The sequence below is a fragment of the Prionailurus viverrinus genome, chromosome B3 (genome assembly GCF_022837055.1).
Source record: "Prionailurus viverrinus isolate Anna chromosome B3, UM_Priviv_1.0, whole genome shotgun sequence".
NCBI classification, from domain to species: domain Eukaryota; kingdom Metazoa; phylum Chordata; class Mammalia; order Carnivora; family Felidae; genus Prionailurus; species Prionailurus viverrinus.
The window spans coordinates 139663588-139684164 of record NC_062566.1 but is presented as its reverse complement, the minus strand read 5'-3'; the positions used below and the strand labels follow the sequence as shown (position 1 = coordinate 139684164).

General features: G+C 46.0%; 1 protein-coding gene across 2 annotated transcripts in view; it reads right to left on the bottom strand.

The window, feature by feature from the left end:
* Positions 1–20577, bottom strand: part of DYNC1H1 (dynein cytoplasmic 1 heavy chain 1) — a 77849-nt gene that overhangs the window by 33569 nt on the left and 23703 nt on the right. For both annotated transcript variants that reach the window (XM_047864560.1, XM_047864558.1), the window contains exons 9-27: positions 20098–20277; positions 18500–18649; positions 16117–16263; positions 13483–13623; positions 12713–12889; positions 12465–12575; positions 12260–12379; positions 11529–11768; positions 4799–4954; positions 4558–4671; positions 4006–4116; positions 3720–3929; positions 3396–3542; positions 3022–3188; positions 2749–2922; positions 1648–1813; positions 1378–1566; positions 1091–1285; positions 182–464 (exon numbers count right to left, since the gene is read on the bottom strand). In XM_047864560.1, coding sequence (XP_047720516.1) covers positions 182–464; positions 1091–1285; positions 1378–1566; positions 1648–1813; positions 2749–2922; positions 3022–3188; positions 3396–3542; positions 3720–3929; positions 4006–4116; positions 4558–4671; positions 4799–4954; positions 11529–11768; positions 12260–12379; positions 12465–12575; positions 12713–12889; positions 13483–13623; positions 16117–16263; positions 18500–18649; positions 20098–20277 — 3178 coding nt within the window. The remainder of the gene's footprint in view (positions 1–181; positions 465–1090; positions 1286–1377; positions 1567–1647; positions 1814–2748; positions 2923–3021; positions 3189–3395; positions 3543–3719; positions 3930–4005; positions 4117–4557; positions 4672–4798; positions 4955–11528; positions 11769–12259; positions 12380–12464; positions 12576–12712; positions 12890–13482; positions 13624–16116; positions 16264–18499; positions 18650–20097; positions 20278–20577) is intronic.

The following is a 20577-nucleotide window of genomic DNA, read 5'->3' as shown; positions in this document are numbered from 1 at the left end:
AGGTATCGTTAGCCTTACCCAGCTTGTTTACAGAATCAAAGGACGTGTAACAACTGCAGACAAATCTGAGGTTCTAGAACGTATGAGCTACGTAATTAAGAAATACATTTAAAATCGTTGATTTAATCTTTACAAATTGCATTTACTCTCTCCATCTGTCCAGGTCTGTGGAGTAACTTACCGAAAGGGGACCCCCCCAGCCTGGCCTCCAAGGCTTGTGTCATGGTCAAATAGCAGCGGTCGGTGAGGGGGGTCTGGACCAGCTTGTCCTGAACACCCAGGTACTCAAAACCATAGTTAAATTTGGCATTTGCCATTTGGATCGACAACTGCTGTAGCACATCGGTTTGCTTAGGGTCGAAGTAAAAGCGCATCTGGCTGAGCCATTCGAAAGATTTGGCATTGTCAATCTTGCTTTTGATCAAGGAGCGTGTAACGTCCCTCTGGTGAACCAACTCTGTAATCTGAACACAGAGTCACTTATTAAGACTTTGTCATAAACTGGAGTAGTGCAAGGACACTGCATTTCCTGGGCACGTGATCATTTAGCAGACTTTTGAGATTCAAGATCCAGTTGCAATAGCTTTCAGTGAATGTTCCAAATCCAAATTCCCTTCCAAAAACAGCACTGTCATTCCCACAATGAAATTACACAGAATCAAGAGCTGCAGCAAAACCAAACCATCAACAAACAAAAACACCCAACGTCAAGCGAAGACCTAACTAGCATGAAATGTGTCAGGAGAACAGCTGTCTCTGTCCCCAGTCTGTCCCCTCCAGGCTGGCCGCAACACCGGTGCAGGCACACCCGGGCGCCTCTCTGGGAAGGGGCTGACAAGCAAAGGCAAAAATCCTGGTCAAGGCTCCCCGCCTCCCCTTCCCCAGGATGTGTACACATAACTCCCCTGCTCCCCCAAGGCTACCTTTCAACAGAGTAGAGCGATACCCACACCAGAGAGCTCACAAATGCACCACCTCCTTCTCTCCCTACCACCAGTAAGAGCGCTCCCAGGCGTGATCTCCGCTGACTGCCTGCACTGAAGGCAGGGCCTAACCGGTGAGGAGTGAGTCAGGCAGGCGCGGGACTAACCAAGTGCTCCAGCTTCCGCCTCCGCAGCGGTGGCTGCTCCATGAGGACCGAGTCGGCCAACACGTTGAGGGTGACCTCCACGTTGCTCAGCACGGAGTGCAAAGGTGCCGCGTCACCGCTTCCGCCGATGCTGCTCAGAGCTGTCTCCACGTTTTCAGACCAGGCTATCTGGGCTGACAAAACCACAAGCTGGGCCTGGAAGACAGGAGACACGAGACCCAAAGGATCGTCTTGGAGACCAGCCGGTGCATCCGCCTCTCCGCTGGCCCACTTCTACTACACGTTACCTGGTACTTATCAATCCAAGTGATGTAGGTATTTGGGTCAATCGAAGTTGCTTTACCAAAAATCTCAACTTCTGTAACAGACTCAGCCAGAAGTTTAGCCAGTGTGACTCTCATCTCCTTTTCTACCAGCGTGAGCCACTCGTTGATTTTGGGATGTTCAGTAATCGACACAGGAGTTTTAAACATAACCTGAAATACGTATGATACAAGAATTAAGATGTACAAAGGCAGGAGAGAAGCATTCTAAGTTACAATCATAAACTTCACTACCTCCTCTCCTTCACGGGAGGAAATGCCCAAGACGACAGAGTTATCCTCGTTTAGGATGATGCTCGAAACGCCAGCAAACATTTTCTTGAAATGTTTCTGTAACTTAGCTACATTCTTACTGTTGCCAATGATTTCAAGCAAATCTTCATCACCCACAAAATAGAACCTAAAATTAAAATAGCATTCAAGTTGTAAAATGTCACATACACATAAATAAGGTGCATCAAAGTGGAACTTCAAATTACAGGAAGGGAAACTAGACTTGGATGCTGATGGACAATCTCCAATCTAAACTAGGTCCGAGTTTCCTCCAGCCCTCAGCAAAGGACACACGTTTGTTGAACAAGCTACTGAAGAGGGATTCCATGCACTTCATGCCATTCATCTTACTTCATGAACGTATTTTTTTAAAGCCTGTTCAAGGGGCACCTAGGTAGCTTGAGTATCTGCTCTTGATTTTGGCTCGGGTCATGATCTCACCATTCGTAATACTGAGCCCTCCATCGGGCTCCGGGCTGACAGCAAGGAACCTGCTTGGGATTCTGTTTCCTTTCCTTGCTCTCTCTCTCTCAAAACAAACAAAATAAATAAAAGCCTGTTCAATTTACAGTAAGCAAACTATTCAGAAAGGAAGAAATGCCGTTTGGAAAACAATCAGAGCTAAACTTTTAAGAGATGCAAGCTGCCTAAAAGGGTGGATAATAGTTTCAATGAAGCTTAATAAACAAACACAAGACAGAAAGTGAGGAATCATTTAACATTATAATTAGGAATACGGGCGCCTGGGTGACTCAGTCCGTTGTGTCCGAGCCCCGCGTGGGGCTCTGTGCTGGCAGCTCGGAGCCTGGAGCCTGCTTCAGATTCTGTGTCTCCGTCTCTCTCTCTGCTCCTCCCCCTGCCCTTTCACTCTCACACACACATGCTCTAAAATAAACATTTTTTTTAAAAAAGGAATAAATGCGCGGAAAGGGAGTAACATTCATTTTGTTACTAGTAACAAAACTTCTGATGTCAAAGCGACTAACACACAGACCCACAGGGGAGAGGGGAGGCTCCTGAACTTGGACTCGACTTCAGCGCAAGTCAAAGCAATCATCTTACCTGGGGAAAGAGGATCGCTCTCTTTCCAGGTATTCTCCCAATGCTTTCTGGATCTTTCCTAGCAGGTCTGCCAGTCTCTCCAGAGACCTCTGTACCCCCTGGATATTCAGAACATCCATTACAAGGGGAGACTTGGATACCTTTTTCATCAGAGCCAAAAACTCCGTGCTGATACTACGAATCAAATCAAAAGTGTCGTTAGCCTTTACGTGAAGAAGGGTCACCAGTCACACCTACCCCTCAGCTCCTTTGCACCCAAGCTGGAGGCCATACCTCTGGAACCGCTGGGTCTCCACCGGAAGCAGGTGCTTGATATCCGCGCTTCCCGTGAAGATGCCTTCCAGGTACACCCACCGCCTCTGCACGTCAATCCACACGTCAAAGAGAGCCATGATCCGATTCAGCTTATCTTCCCAGCTCAGGGCATCCTCTTCGAAAACCTAGTAGGCAGATGGGAAGCAGAGCCCAGCTGCTAAGCGATTCACTCATAGATAGGCCAAAACTTAGTAAAAAAACTGCAGGTTATGTCAAGTTATTTGACTCACGCTTTAAAAAACAGGCTTCTGGTAACTGCCAGTCAAAAGTATTACAGAGAAATTTCAGGGGAAAGCCTGATCAGAGAGGGAAAGCCTGCCCAACAAGGGTACCTTGTAGTACGGAGAGAGCTTCATGGCGGAGACACTGTTGATGTGCTCTTTGACCTTGTTGAAGAGGTCATCCCAACCTCGGATCAAGCGACACTTGTTCTGGTAGTTAACCAAGTCTAACTCGTAAGTATTCCATACTTCTCTTATCTGAATTAAAACCAAAAAGGGGCACCTTATTAGTATGTGGGTGTTTGCCAGGTATACAAGCAACTAAGTGCTATGGGGACAAAAGGACCGCAGATGAAGCTCTTGTTTTTACACAGCTCAAACTGACCTCACAGCCTGAAATGTGACATAAATGGGGCTATCAGTCTATTTACTCACCTGCTTCAAAAATTCTTCCAAAGCCATCTCCCCTTGTGCCACAAGCAGCACATCCTTGACAATAGCTTCATTTTTCTGCAAGTCAACATCCCAGATTTGGCCAAGGGTTAGCTCAGAAACAACCCAGTTGACATGAAGTCTTTTCATCAGCTGCTTCCAATGGCGATCTTTGAGTGCTTCGGACTTCAGTTCAATCACCAGCATGTTTATCTGCGGAGAGAGTAAGCAAGGTTACCGTGCAGCCGTGTTCCTAACAGACACCACGACCCCAGCACCGAACCACTACCTTCAGGTAGCCTTTCAGAAGCCTCTGGACAAACTCATAGGATGCGTACTGCCGTAATCGGGCAGGGAAGTTTTTCAGCTGGTTCAGGAGGCCATCTAAATTTTGTCGAAGCTGTCAAGAGGAACACAAAATGATATTTAGTTTGCCAACTTTCTTTAAATGGTGAATTATCTTAAAAAATGTTTTCTGGGGGTGCCTGGGTGGCTCAGGAAATGAAGTGTGACTCTGACTGTGGCTCAGGTCATGATCTCACAGTTCATGAGTTCAAGCCCCGCATCGGGTGGAGCTGACAGGGTAGAGCCTGCTTGGAATTCTTCCTCCTTCTCTCTCTGTCCCTCCCCCGCTCATTCTTTGTATCTTTCTCAAAAATAAAAACAAAACTTAAAAAAAAAAATGGTTTCCAAACAAATTTTACATCAGTCCAGATAAATCCTAAATGACCATCATGTGACATTCTGAGGATGCACAATACAGTTCCCTGCCTGCGAAGCTCCTGAGTGGTCTACGACCGTCAGCATACGAGGACACACACCACATCTCCTTTAGGTGTACCTTTCGAGGCTGGACGGAAACCCACGGCTGCTCCTTCATCTGATCAATCTGCTCCCAGACCTTGGAAAGTTCCGACCAAACGCCTTTGAGGTCCTGCAGTTCTTCTAAGGCCACCTGAAATCACGACAGTAGAACAGTGAGACTAAGCATGCAGAAACCACCGCGGCTCTGGCAGAGCCCCTGACGCGGCCCTGGTCAAGGGCAGACTCAGGACGAGGAGCCCCACCCCCGCGGTCCGCACCTGGACGCGCTCTTCACTGCCGCTAAGCAGCCCCGTGTCGGTCAACTCCAGCGCCTCCTTGGCCTTCGCACACTTCTCCCGGTCGTCCTTCAGCCTGCCGAACTTTCCTTCGTATATGGTAAGAGCCTGAAGCGCCTCCTCTGGGCGGAGATTGCCCTGAAAGCAGTCAAAATGCACAATTGCAGGGCGAGGTCCCAGGACAGGTGCATGCTTTGGGTCTGAAATGGTGGAAAGCACCTGCTGGGAGTCTGGAAATCTGTGATTCCCTGAACATGTCCACACATGTAAATCTTCAGCAAGATGTACACTTAAAGTTCATGTACATCACTGAGTGTTAACTTCTACTTCCATGTCTGAAGTCAATAAAGGTATGAAGGAGAAAGGTGGAGCACCTCTCCGTTTAGTCACTGTCTCACTGAGTGCCTTGGGAGACGAGAAGAGAGGAGTCAGGACAGACTGGGGCCTGGAGCAGGATGCTCCCGACCCGAGGGGACATGGCTCTCGGGAGGCTGCTGGCCACGCACTCCCGAGGCACACAGCTGTTACATCAGTTCCGCAGACAAGAATGAGAAATCAAGTAGTCCTCAGGGAAACGGCCTCCAGTTGACCATTAAAGTACTATTGGCTTACTCTTAATTTTAGTAACTTGAGAATGACTATATAAAATATCATCGAAAATTTAAACTAGAACACATTACTAGCAAAAAATGGCAAGAAAACATATTCAAATTTTGGTGATCAGAATCTCACCTGTTGATCAATACTTATTCTGCCTGAGCTACAGTGCCAGGATTAATGACAGAGAAGATCTCCTTAAAACAGGAGCCCTTCCAGGCCCTGGACAGTGTATGACTTTAGTATTGTAGTGCTCACAGGTGCAGAGCACAAAACAAGCTTTTAAAACTCACAAGGGACAGAAAACTAGCCAAAATGACAAAACGGAAGAATTCTCCTCAAAAGAAATTCCAGAAAGAAGTGACAGCTAAAGAATTGGTCAAAAGCAACATAACTGAACAAGAATTTAGAATAACAGGCATAAAATTAATTGCTGGGCTTGAAAAAAACATAAAGCACAGAGAATCTACTGCTGCAGAGATCAAGGGACTAAAAAATAGTCATGATGAATTAAAAAATGCTATAAATGAGGTGCAAAATAAAATGGAGGTGGTCACACTGTGGACTGAAGAGACAGAGAAGAGAATAGGTGAATTAGAAGATAAAATTATGGGAAAAGAGAAAGCTGAGAAAAAGATAAAAAAAAAATCCAGGATCATGAGGGGAGACTTAGAGAACTAAGTGATTCAATCAAACGGAACAATATCCGTATCATAGGAATTCCAGAAGAAGAGAGAGAAAGGCGCTCAAGATGTACTTAAACAAATCATAGCAGGGAACTTCCCCAATCTGGAGAATGGAAACAGGCATTGAAATCCAAGAGGCACAGAGAACTCCCTTCAGATGTAACTTGAATCGAACTTCTGCACGACATATAGTGAAACTGGCAAAATACAAGGATAAAGAGAATTCTGAAAGCAGCTAGGGATAAACGGGCCTTAACACACAAAGATAGACACATAAGGGTAGTAGCAGACCTATCTACTGAAACTTGGCAGGCCAGACAGGAATAGCACGAAATCTTCAATGTGATGAACAGGAAAAATATGCAGCCAAGAATACTTTATCCAGCAAGTCTGTCATTCAGGATAGGAGAGATAAAGGTCTTCCCAAACAAACAAAAACTGAAGGAATTCATCACCACTAAACCAGGCCCACAAGAGATCCTAAGAGGGACTCCGTGAGTGAAATGTTGCAAGGACCACAAAGTACCAGAGACATCACTACAAGCATGAAACTTACAGATAACATGATGACTCTAAACCCATATCTTTCAATAACAACACTGAATGTAAACGCACTAAATGCTCCAATCAAAAGACATAGGGTATCAGAATGGATAAAAAAAACAAGACCCATCTATTTGCTGTCTACAAGAGACTCATTTTAGACCTGAGGACACCTTCAGATTGAAAGTGAGGGGATGGAGAACTATCTATCATGCTACTGGAAGTCAAAAGAAAGCAACAAACTAGACTTTCAATTAAAGGCTGTAACAAGAGATGAAGAAGGGCATTATATAATAATTACACAGTCTATCCATCAGGAAGAGCTAATAATTGTAAATGTCTATGCGCCGAATATGGGAGCCCCCAAATATATAAAACAATCACAAACATAAGCAACCTTATTGATAAGAACGTGGTAACTGAAGGGGACTTTAATACTCCACTTACAACAATGGACACATCATCTAGACAGAGAACCAGTGAAGAAACAATGGCCCTGAATGATACATTGGACCAGATGGACTTGACAGATATATTTAGAACTCTACATCCCAAAGCAGCAGAATATACTTTCTTCTCCTGTGCACATGGAACATTCTCCAAGATAGATCACACACTGGGTCATAAAACAGCCCTCAAAAATATAAAAGAATTGAGATTGTACCATGCACACTTTCATATCACAATGCTATGAAACTTGAAAGCAACCACAGGAAAAAGTCTGGAAAACCTCTGAAAGCATGGAGGTAAAAGAACATCCTACTCAAGAATGAATGGGTCAACCAGGCAATTAGAGAAAAAATTAAAAAATATATGGAAACAAATGAAAATGAAAATACAACAATCCAAATGCTTTGGGATGCAGCGAAGGCAGTCCTGAGAGGAAAATACATTGCAATCCAAGCCTATCTCAAGAAACAAGAAAAATCCCAAATACAAAATCTAACAGCACACCTAAAGGAACCAGAAGCAGAACAGCAAAGACACCCCAAACCCAGCAGAAGGAAAAATAATAAAGAGCAGAGCAGAAATAAATAACATAGAATCCAAAAACAGTAGAATAGATCGATGAAACCAAGAGTTGGTTTTTTGAAAAAATAAAATTGATAAACCTCTAGCCAGGCTTCTCAAAAAGGGAGATGACTCAAACAGATAAAATCACGAACGAAAATGGATTTATCACAACCAATCCCTCAGAAATACAAGCAGGGAATACTATGAAAAATTATACACCAACAAACTGGACAATCTGGAAGAAATGGACAAATTCCCAAACACCCATACACTACCAAAACTCAAACGGGAAGAAATAAAGTTTGAACAGACCCATAACTAGGGAAGAAATTCAATCAGTTCTCAAAAATCTCCCAACAAATAAGACTCCAGGACCAGCAGGCTTCCCTGGGGAATTCTACCAGACATTTAAAGCAGAGATAATACCTATCCTTCTCAAGCTGTTCCAAAAAACAGAAAGGGAAGGAAAACTTCCAGACTCATTCTATGAAGCCAGATTTACTTTGATTCCGAAACCAGACAGAGACCCAGCAGAAAAAGAGAACTACAGGCCAATATCCCTGATGAATATGGATGCAAAAATTCTCAACAAGATACTAGCAAATTGAATTCAACAGCATATAAAAAGAATTATTCACCATGATCAAGTGAGACTCATTCCTGGACTGCAGGGCTGGTTCAATATTTGCAAATCAATCAACATGATACATCACGTTAATGAAAGAAAAGAACCATATGATCCTGTCAATAGATGCAGAAAAAGCATTTGACAAAACACAGCATCCTTTCTTGATAAAAACCCTCAAGAAAGGAGGGACAGAAGGAACATACTTAAACATCATAAAAGCCACTTAAGAAAAGCCCACAGCTAATATCATCTTCAATGGGGAAAAACAGAACTTTCCCTCTGAAATCAGGAACACGACAGGGATGTCCGCTCTCACCACTGTTGTTCAACATAGTGTTGGAAGCCCTAGCATCAGCAATCAGACAACAAAGCGAAATCAAAGGCATCAAAATTGGCAAAGACGAAGTCAAACTTGCACTTTTCCCAGATGACATGATACTCTACACGGAAAACCTGACAGACTCCACCAATAGTCTGTTAGAACGGACACATGAATTCAGCAAAGTCGTAGGGTACAAAATCAATGTACAGAAATTGGTTGCATTCTTATACACCAATGATGAAGCAACAGAAAAATAAAGAAACTGATCCCATTCACAACTGCACCAAGAACCACAAAATACCTAGGAGGAAACCTAACCAAAGATGTAAAAGATCTGCATGCTGAAAACTATAGAAAGCTTATGAAGGAAACTGAAGAAGACACAAAGAAATGGAGAAACATTCTGTGCTCGTGGATTGGAAGAATATTGTTAAAATGTCAATACTACCCAAAGCTATCTACACATTCAATGCAATCCCAATCAAAATTGCACCAGCATTCTTCTCAAAGCTAGAACAAACAATCCTAAAATTTGTATGGAACCACAAAAGACCCCGAATAGCCAAAGTAATATTTGAAGAAAAAACCAAAGCAGGAGGCATCACAATCTCAGACTTTAGCCTCTACTACAAAGCTGTAATCATCAAGACAGCATGGTATTGGCACAAACACAGACACGTAGACCAATGGAATAGAATAGAGAACCCAGAATTGGACCCACTAATCTGGCCAACTAATCTTTGACAAAGCAGGAAAGGGCATCCAATGGAAAAAAGAGAGTCTCTTTAGCAAATGGTGCTGGGAGAACTGGACAGCAACATGTGGAAGAATGAAACCAGACCACTTTCTTACACCATACACAAAAATAAACTCAAAATGGATGAAGGACCTGAATGTGAGACAGGAAACCATCAAAACCCTAGAGGAGAAAGCTGGCAACAACCTCTTTGACCTCAGTCGTAGCAATTTCTCACTTGACACATCTCCAAAGGCAAGGGAATTAAAAGCAAAAATGAACTACTGGGACCTCATCAAGATAAAAAGCTTCTGCACTGCAAAGGAAACAATCAACAAAACTACGAGGCAATCGACAGAAAGGGAAAAGATATTTGCAAATGATGTATCAGATAAAGGCCTAGTATCCAAAATCTATAAAGAAGTCACCAAACTCCACACCTGAAAAACAAATAATCCAGTGAAGAAATGGGCAGAAGACATGAACAGACACTTGTCCAAAGAAGACATCCAGATAGCAAACAGACACATGAAAAGATGCTCAATGTCACTCCTCATCAGGGAAATACAAATCAAAACCATGCTGAGATACCACCTCATACCGGTCAGCGTGGCTAAAATGAACAAATCAGGAGACTATAGATGCTGGAGAGGATGTGGAGAAACGGGAACCCTCTTGCACTGTTGGGTGGGAATGCAAACTGGGGCAGCTGCTCTGGAAAACAGTGTGGAGGTTCCTCAAAAAATTAAAAATAAAACTACCCTACGACCCAGCAATAGCACTACTAGGAATTTACCCAAGGGATACAGGAGTGCTGATTCATAGGGGCACATGTATCCCAATGTTTATAGCAGCACTTTCAACATTAGCCTAATTATGGAAAGAGCCTAAATGTCCATCAACTGACGAATGGATAAAGAAGATGTGGTTTATATATATCATGGAATACTACTTGGCAATGAGAAAGAATGACATATGGCCATTTGCAGCAACATGGATGGAACTAGAGAGTATTATGCTAAGTGACATAAGTCATACAGAGAAACACAGATACCTTATGTTTTCACTCATATGTAGATCTTGAGAAACGTAACAGAAGACCATGGGGGAGGGGAAGGGGAAAAAAAAGTTACAGAGAGGGAGGGAGGCAAACCATAAGAGACTCTTAAATACTGAAAACAAACAGCGTTGATGGGGGGTTGGGAGGAGGGGAAAGTGGGTGATGGGCATTGAGGAGGGCACCTGTTGGGATGAGCACTGGGTGTTGTATGGAAACCAATTTGATGATAAATTATATTAAAAAAAATAATAAAACAAGTACAAGACTCATGTAAAAAAACAAACAAAAAAAACACAGGCCCTTGAACCAAAACTGAACACAAAACAGGACCTTTGGATGCAGCATCACAGCCAGGGCTGAGGCAGCACAGAGCTCTACGGAGTAGATGGTGGGAGGCTAGACCTGTCACCAGCCCTGGTGTGGATCAGTGACACCCAAACTAGAAAACCAGATTGACACTCAAAGTCCCATGACCACCTTCCCCCTTCTCTTTACTGCCTATGTTTCTATGTATAAATAAATGACACTGAATTCTGCCCTGGAAAACCAGGTATGCTGTTATGTACTTGCTCGAGCCTCGCACTCGACGTCACCTCTGCCGGAAGTCCTCCCTCACCATCTGCTCTCCCTCCCTCAGGTCTTACCACCCCCCACCCCTTCCCTTCCCGGCAGCACACCCAACACCGCTCTCTCTCTCCCAGCTCTCGCCCTTCCCCACGGCACCTCGCACCACCTGACTCGAACACGCGTTTTCCTTGCTCGTTTCTCCCTGCGTCTCCCGCTGGAATGTGACTCCATGGGGATGGGGGCTCCTGTCCTTCCTGTTCACTGCTCCATCCCCACTGCACAGAACAGTTAGTGCTCAATAAAAGGATAGCTTAGGAACAAAAAACTTTTTTAAAACCACCTCATGATTTACATGCTCGTCATGAGGGGTTTCTGGGTGAGAAGAGATCTCCATTGGCTTTCACTTTTCAAAGAGACCACGTGCAAGTTTCAGTTACAAAAAGGAGGAGTCCTCATAAGTGGGGAAGCTAATCCACAGCAAAGCCTTTTTAAGTTTGGGCGAAAAGGCACCGAATCACGCTGTGGGCTCAGGGCAAACTGTGACGCTGGCGGGACTCACCGTGACAGGCTTGGTCTTCTCCCAGTCCGTCAGCAGGTCGGTGGTGCGGCTCTCCACGGCCCGGTCCTCCTGCACGATCTTCATCTGCAGGTTTGCCACCTGCTGCTGAATGGCGGAGTCCTTCCGCCGCATGATGTCGTTGAAGGCCCCCCACTCACCCTCTATGTTGTCGATGTAGAGCCAGGAGGGCGGGAACTGGAACCTCTGCTTCTCCAGCAGGCGCTGGCCATTGCGGTAGAGCTGCGCGAGTCAGAACACAGGTGGTTTTAGTTCTCGAATCACAGAGACTGTCGTCAGACTCCCACGTAAAGGGAAGACAGCGTGTGGCTACGGAACACACAACAACGTCTGCTCTTCTCCAGAAACCTTCCACGCTGAGAGCACGGCGCTCAGGGAGCAGCGGGGCCCAGGCCCGCCTGCAGCCGGGGGGCCCGGACAGGATTGAAGGCACGCTGGGCTGTGGTTCACCCCCTCCTTCCAAATTATAAACAGAATGCAAGTTTGAGGACTCGAAGAACAACCACTAAAGTAAAAGATTTTAAAAGGCAAAACACAGTGGACCTCAAACCTCGAGAGCTGTTTAAAATGCAGATCCCCAGGATGCCAGTGCCTGCCCTCAAGCAGCCCATCAGGTGGCTGTCAGGGAGATGGTGGTGGCCTGTAGGCACCTAATTTCTGATACCGTGCCTCACGAGGTGACGATGAGAATTTTAACTGTTCACGGAGCTCACCTCAACTTGTTTCTCAAACTGTTTTATCTTTCGTTTCAAAGACTGCACGTAGGTGATGAAGGTCACCGCGTCCGAGGTGCTGGCCGTGTCCACCGAGTGCTGCTCCAACTCCTGCCGTGACTGTGTGGAGAGAGCACAGGAATTCAACACAGAGCCGAGGGTTTGGCGGCAGACTCGCGACACGGCCAGGATCCCGCCTCCTCACCTTCGAGATCTGGGAATGGAATTCTGTCATGTTTGACCCGAGCATCTGCCCAAATTTGCTGAGAACCTCCTTATGCCAAGAGTCGTACTTCAAGTTCACCTTGGACTGCACCTGTGGGTGGACGAGCCGAGGACAGCAGATAGTCAGTCCCTCGCGCCGGGGTGTTTACGCTTCCACGCGTCCTTGTCACCCACAGACGCTGTCTTGACAGCGACCTCCACCCCCTGCCCCGGGGGGACAGAGCTCACCTTGCCGTAATCTATGACGACTGGCCCAAACTCCTTCTTGGTTTCCGCATTGTCAAAAGTTCCTCGGGCCTTCCGTATTTGCACCAGGAGAGCCTGCCATTTGTTGAGATCTTCTCCGAGTCTGTTGTAGATGTTTTCGGCTTGCATGTCCCACAGGCACTGGTACTGAAGCCAGACCTGCAGGTGGACGGGAGGGTCAAATAGCACAGCTGGGCCTCTTACAGAATGTTCACACGCATTAGGTTCACGTCTCACTTGTTGTCAATACTGTCAGAAAAATTCACTTCAAGTTCTCCAAATTTTTATTTTAAAAAGGAATAACATTTATTGCTGTCTAAAATAATAGTTAATATTCTGTAAGCTCTGTCCTACCATTCACTGGCTGCTTTAAAATAAGCAAGTGTCGGGGCGCCTGGGTGGCGCAGTCGGTTAAGCGTCCGACTTCAGCCAGGTCACGATCTCACGGCCCGTGAGTTCGAGCCCCGCGTCAGGCTCTGGGCTGATGGCTCAGAGCCTGGAGCCTGTTTCCGATTCTGTGTCTCCCTCTCTCTCTGCCCCTCCCCCGTTCATGCTCTGTCTCTCTCTGTCCCAAAAATAAATAAATGTTGAAAAAAAAATTAAAAAAAAAAAAAAAAATAAGCAAGTGTCATCAATTACATCATATTAGACACACATTACATAGATTTCGGCTCCCGTGTTCATCAGACCTCATATTCACTATGTCTAAACACACTCTGCAATGTATTTCAACGAGACGGGGAGCTTCTCACCTTGACGTACTGCTCGACCTCAGTCACGATGCCCATGACCGCAGAGTAGGACTCTTCCAGGGCAACGGGGCCATCAGGCATCCGCGTTAAAGCATTCCGGTAGAATTTCTCTTCTTCAGTCAATTCGTAATGAACACCCACCTAAGCAAGCAGAACCAGAAGAAACACAAGCAGTGTGTACAAAGATGTTCATCTCAGAGCCACCTTTCGCTGAATTCAAACGAACCGAAGGAAGAGCCCGCTATACAAATGGCATTTGGAACATCTGCTGGAACATCCCAGCCACAAGAAATCAGAGGCCTCCTCAACTCATCACCCAGTGAAGGGACATCAGATCAAGCACAAGTTAGAAAATCCAAAAACCGCTACAGAGCACTTTGAGACCTATCTCATCTGAGAGCAGAACATTAAAGGCAATGTCCAAAGAATGGAGATTTCCATGACCAAATATTTACACCGACTTGGATGATGGAAGCGATGACACATGCATCGTTTCAATGATCTGAGTGCTGGCTATCTGCCAGGCACTGCTGTGGGCACAAGAAACAGACAAAAAACTCTGCTCACATGGGCTTACACTCTGTGGGAGGAGAGATACTTCTCAGCAGGTGAGAAGTACCACGGAGATAAAGCAGGAAAGAGGAGGGCTGGGAGTGTGGGGTTGGGGAAGATCAGGGAAGGCCTCACTGAGCAGGACCAGGAGAGGGAGGGAGTGAGCCCTGTCAGTATGTTGCTACTGGGGGTTCTGAGCAGGGAGGTCAGCAAGTGCAAAGGCCCAGGGGCAGGAGCCTGCCTGGAATGTGAAGAGAGCAAGAGGCCAGTGTGTCTGGCACAGAGCCAGCGAGGGAGACACTGGCACTCAAGTCAGAGAAGCAACGAGCAGCACATTACGTGGGGCCCAGCACTCTGCCATGGGACATGGGCTTTCATGGGGAGTGACACGAGAGGCCATCAACAGGCTCTGGGAAGAAGTGTTGGGACTGACATAAAATCTAAGACTTTGGCTGCTGTGCTGAAAACAGGTTTTAGCAGGGGGCAAAGGCAGACAGAGACCTGTCAGAAGGGAACTTTAAGAATCCAAGTGCGGGATGATGGTACCTTGGACCAGTGGGATCAGTGGACGTGGGAAAAAGAAGATCAGGGTTAATTCTGCAGATGGAAACAGTGGGAGGCAAGGGTGACACCTCAGCTTGGCCCTGAGCAGGCTGAAGGCAGAGAAAAGGAGTGGGGGTGGCAGCTAGTCTGAGGGAGGGGGTCAGACACACACTCAGTTTTCGCACCCACGAGTCTTGTGGAGATGCCCGGGGGGCGGGCTGGGGAGATGGGTCTAGAGCTCAGGATAAAGGCCGGGCTGGAGGTATGAGCCCAGCTGTCCCATCTGGCCGGCAATGGACCAGGTGAGACAGGTGCTGGGGATGGAGAGTGCACTCAAACAGTAGGAGCCGGAAGAGAGAGAGCCAAGGAAGAGCCGCAGAGGACAATGGCCAGTGAGGTGGGAGGAAAACCAGGACAGCCAAGCGGAACAAGCATATCAAGCAGGCGGTGGAGGTGGGGGTGGGGTGCACACCGTCACATCCTGCCACTGCCACTTCTCAAGGGCTGAGAAGCCTGCCATAACAGCAGGGAAACGCCTGTGACCCTGATGCCTGAGGGGCTGGACCCAGAGCAGGTGTGCAGACGAGTTCTCTGTGTTTTCACCAGGGGGAGCTGAGAAGTAAGGTGGCTAGAGGGTGACAGGAGGCTCAGCAGAGGGAAGGGGAGCTGGGCCACAGAGCAGGGGCACGGGCTCCAGCGTAAGAGGGGCTGGCTTCTGTTTGGTTCAGTGTGGAGACAACAGGACAGCAGTGTGAACAGACACCTGACGAGAAATATCCTGCAGTCTGCACACTCCCAGAGCGAAAGGAACGGTTCATAGCTCGGTTCGGATTAGCTGGTCACCACCAAGGCTGAGTCTACAGGGGGCTTGCTACCACGAAAACACCTCAGAACTGAGCCTATGCTGCTTATATTCAAAGCTGAGATTTTCTAGAAGAGCCTGTTACAACAGAGGTTATGGAAATCTGCTTATTTGAAAACCACCAGTCTTATTTAGAAGTAATGTTGCTCAGACCAGGAACTAAACAGTCTTTTCAGTTTTCCTTTTGCTCCAAAAGCACGTTATTATTATTGATACTCTTATTAAAGAGTATATCCGGGATTTGTTTTAAAATAGTCTGGTGGGGAGAAGGAGGAGGGAAAGGAATAAAAATTTAAATTGGCCACATGATAAACAAAGCAGGCTGATGTGAACTCATGAGATTCCCTCTACTTTTGTGTGTATCTACAAACTTGTATATTAAAAAGTGGGGGTGGGGAGAAAGAGGAATTAAAAGACGGGTTCATGGGGGGAATTGCTGAGAGACTACTGAAATCAGAACTGCAGATGCAACGATTTGGGAAAGCAGCCACGGGGGAAAAATGCCAAGTCACATAAGCCTTCCTCTAGCTTTCCCTTAGAATGCAGAGTCCCAAGTCGGGAGTCTTGAACGACGTATGGAGAGCACCATGTCCAGGGATGTGGAGGAGAGGTGGTGCCCCAGGGCCCTAGGGAGGCCTGGGCAGAGGCCATGTGGTGCGAGTCCCCGGAAGGCTCACCTGGTACCTCTGACTCTGGATCCTGGGCAGAGACAGCACAACCATCTTCCAGGCAAACATTTCCTGGTACAGCTTGTACCTGCACTCTTCGATGGGCGGGTTCAAATAGATGACCTGATTGGTTATCCTTAGCTCATGAACGACATTCTGTAAAGGGAAGATTTCATTTCTTACTCAAGTATCTATTTCGATAATAGGCTTTCATGCATTTGTGCCACCAGAATCAGGATTCACAAGAAGGGTGATCATTTCTGGATTAAAAATCCAACGCTGAAGCATGGCACTGATGTACTAATAAATTACCGAACGCCTCCAGGGGCTACCTTCAATCAAACGGTACTGGATATACACGTACGTGATCGTCACTCAGTAATTCCCTCAAGTACAATCAGGTGCTAGGAAAGTTTAAATTCAAAATTGGGTAAAAAGTATACAAATTACAGCTTAGTTATTTTTATCATACAAAGCATTAGAATAATTTTAAATGAATTTTCTGGAAAGTACTTTCTCAAAGTAAAAAAAGTGGTTTTGATGCGTAATATTTTTCTCCCTCTGAATTATGAACCTACTTGAGTCTGAACCACGGGTCTGTTACTTTAATGGACGTCATGGTCTGCTGTAGCCCATGTGTGGGGTGCACGGCCCTCCCCAGAGGATAAGAAGCCAGAGGGCAGGCACTGCTTAGGCGCTTCCTGGATCCCCTGTGCGTAGGTGCTGAACACACAATGGGTGCTCAATGGCACCATCTGCTTTAATATGCGTGGTGATCTCTGGACATAATGACCTCAGGACCTCACAACCCTGTGTCACTGATGCAGCCACACGAGACTGGCATTAGCTGTCAGACATGCAGCACGGGCGTAGGTTTAGGAGTCAAGGTGAGTCTGTGCCACCTGCCAGTGCCTGCTTTAAGCTGAGCAAGATTTCCACCTCCACCTCCACTGGGTAACTGCTCTGGCTTACACAGACCCATTTGCTTGTCTGCATCTCTGTATTTTAAAAAGTATGCTTTGGGAATAAATGTGCAATATTCAAAACCGAAAACATTTTTCAAGCATTAAGAGGAAAAAAAAAAAAGAGAAGGTAACGTCTGGGTAGGAAAAAAGCAGCCAATTGTTTCTCCCACATCAAAGTTTTTACCTTTAGTTCTTTTAGACCTCTGTTTTGTGAGGTAGTCTTACTGGTAAATTGAACACAAATGCAATAAACTACCTAAAACAAATGTATGGCTTAATGAACTACTGTAAGGCAGACACTTTTGTAACTGATGCCCAGATTAGTAGACAGGACCTACTAGCAGAGCTTGAATTAACACACTTTTCTAGACAGCTTGCTGGGCTCCAGCTGGCCACTCCTTCACTCAAATGGGAAATGGGGGGCTTGGGGACCAAGAGTGCTGTCCTGCATGGAGGCCACTGTGCTGGTACACTCTTCCATGACTGAGAAGATTGTGTGAAAACAGTGGCATTTTAGTGTCAGAGTCTGAATTTTCCTTGTACTGGGTTACCCTCAGTACTTGAAATGGTTTCTTGCATGTATGCCTGGAAAGTAGAGATTTTTTTCCAGTGTAGTTTTTTTTCCAATTTCCATTAAAAAAATTTTTTTTGATGTTTATTTTTTAAAGACAGAGAGAGAGAGAGAGAGAGAGAGAGAGAGAGAGACAGCGCGCGCGCGCGTGCGCGCGAGTGGGGGGAGGGGCAGAGAGAGAGGGAGACACAAAATCCCAAGCAGACTCCAGGCTCTGAGCTGTCAGCACAGAGCCCAACGCAGGGCTCAAACCCAACGAACCATGAGATCATGACCTGAGCCAAGTCAGAAGCTTAACCGACTGAGCCTCCCAGGCACCCCCAAGTGTAGATTTTTTTCTAAAATTTATTTCCCATTTAAAAAAAAATGTCTGTTTTTGAAATTATTTTAGACTTCCAGGAGAGTTGCAAAGAAAGTATGAAGAGTTTTCATGCACTCTTGACCAACTCTCTGTAAAGTTAACATCTAACACGTGACCATTACCAAAACCAAGAAATTAACATTGATACAACACTAACTAAAATCCTGACTTCAGTCAGATCTCCCAGGACCCCACAACATAGTTACTCGTCACATGCCTTAACCCCTTCCAACCTGTGACATCTCTGTTCCTCCTTGTCTTTCTCTCACGACCTTGACACTTTGGAAGGGTACTGGTGAGGTGTTCTGTAAGGGATGTCTGACCTTTTCTCATGATTAGAACGAGTCTGGGAGGTGTGGGGACAAAGAGCACAGAGGGTGGGGTGGTATCTGTCAGGTTTCTCCACTGTAAAGTGGCTTTCTCATTGGTACTTTTCAAGGGGGAGAACCTTCTGTTCGATTTACTAGCAAATCGGACGCCATGGGAAATACTCACTTTAATCTTTGGCTCCCCACCAGGCTTGTGACTAACTTGTGGTGCGTCTGTATCCATGTCAACTTCTGCTTTATCTTCAGCTTGTCCAAGAAGCACCTGGGTCCAAGCTCTTAGGCCAGCTTGTAGGCGAACGCCCAGTATTCTTTCAATCTACAGGGAAAGTAGTGTCAGAAAACAGTGTCCTTCCAAAAGGCAGGTGGGCAAGCATGTCAGATAGAAAGCCGACGCTTCAGGTGGAGGATGACAGTTGCTACCACACCCTTCATCGCAGCCTGATCCCCCCCTCCCCCTCCTGTGCCTCTCCCAGACTCAGAGACCCTGACCTCCATCTGGGGGCTAACCTAACCACCAACCCTCTGATTTGTCAGGGACAAGGAGATGGATACAAATGCAGCGGATGTAGTCACAGTCTTGCTGTTCCCTCAACGTACTAGAAAATTTATAAAACAAAAGTAGTTTCTTGGTAGCCTCAGAGATAAAACTAGCAATCTATAATGCGGAGAATAAACCATTTTCTCTTTTATGAAGTTGACATATGATTGACATATAACATTCTATTAGCTTCAGATGAACATAATGATTTCATATTTATGTACATGGCAAAGTCACCACATACAGGTGACCATCTTCTTTTAACAAGCGAAGAAAAAAGTCTCGCTTGATCGAGAACGAGAGAAGTAAATTTCCTACGAACGGAACACCTATACATCTTTGCGCAGAGTCTGTCTTGGGCCACAAAACCTTCCTGGGAATGCTGGAAGGGCAGCTGTGACAAAGCCCGAGACTTTCAGTAGATTCAGAAGAGTGGGTTTTGTTAATTTTCCCCGCCAGTGTTCCACGTGTGGATACACTGCACCTTTGTGGGTCACAGGCTTTCTCTTTAAAATGGATAACTAAGGTGCTTCAGAGCTGCCTAACCACCACCGCCCATGGAGCAGCTCCGTCATGAAATATCCCACTTCCCGGGATTCTCCACGGATGCTCTCTGATGTCCAGCAATGAGAAAGCCACATGTGGTGTTAAGTATGTTTCAAACACATGTGCACTTTAACCTCCCTGCAGACCCCTACAGGAGTGAGCCCCAATCCTCTACGAGAGGAATGAGGTGGTTACTGGGCATTTCCTTTTCTTTTTTTTTTTTAAAGTAAGCTCTAGGCCCAACGTGGGGCTTGAACTCATGACCCAGAGATCAAGAGTTGCATACCCTACGGACTGAGCCAGCCAGGCACCCCCAGGCATTTAAATTGGGTGGTCGAGAGGGGCAGAGTGTCAGAGAAGGATGCCTGGAGGGGAAGGCCAGGGAAGACGACCTTTATCAGGTGAGCAGGGAAGGGCAGGCAGGAAGCTGTCAGGTATTCAGAAGATAAAGAGAATCCCCCCACCTCACCGCCTCAACTTGGAATGGACAGGAGTATCGCTAGAACCACACAGCTCAGCTCTGTCATTACCTAAATGGGATTTCTGGAGGGGAAACTGGACCGCTGATGGTAATTTCTATGGAAAAATACTTTTCAGTCACTAATGAACTTACAAAATAGGGTCCACCCTTATATTGCTAGTAGAAAAATGAAAACCAGGATAACACTCCCATCCCTCACCTCCATGTCAAGCTTATTGACCCAGATGGGCAAGTTGGAATAGGAGTGCAGGTTTAAGTCATCCACGGCTTTCTGAACTCTGTTCAAGATCTCTGAGAAAGTCCTGTGATCATACATGCAAGTCTCCAGGGAACGGACTTCCAGGTCGATTTTTTCTTCTATTATTAGCAGATCATCCACCTAAAGGAAGGCACATTTATTATTTAAAACAGCCATTCACTCTATTCCTTTATGTTTGTGTACATTCTTCTCAATGAACAAATATTCACGGTAAAGGAGTTCTTTCCATGAATAGCTAATCCTATCTGTTGGTGTAAGAACACTTATTCCCACTCCTGTGTTTCCACAGAGGGAAGGAAAACATATGGAAATTAATCAAGGTCTCCCCCTTACTCCCTCCTGCTCACAGGAAGGGTGACCTCTGAATGAGAAGTCTGCTCCGCTCAGTGCCTTCTCTGTCGCAAGCGCCAGCCTGTAGGC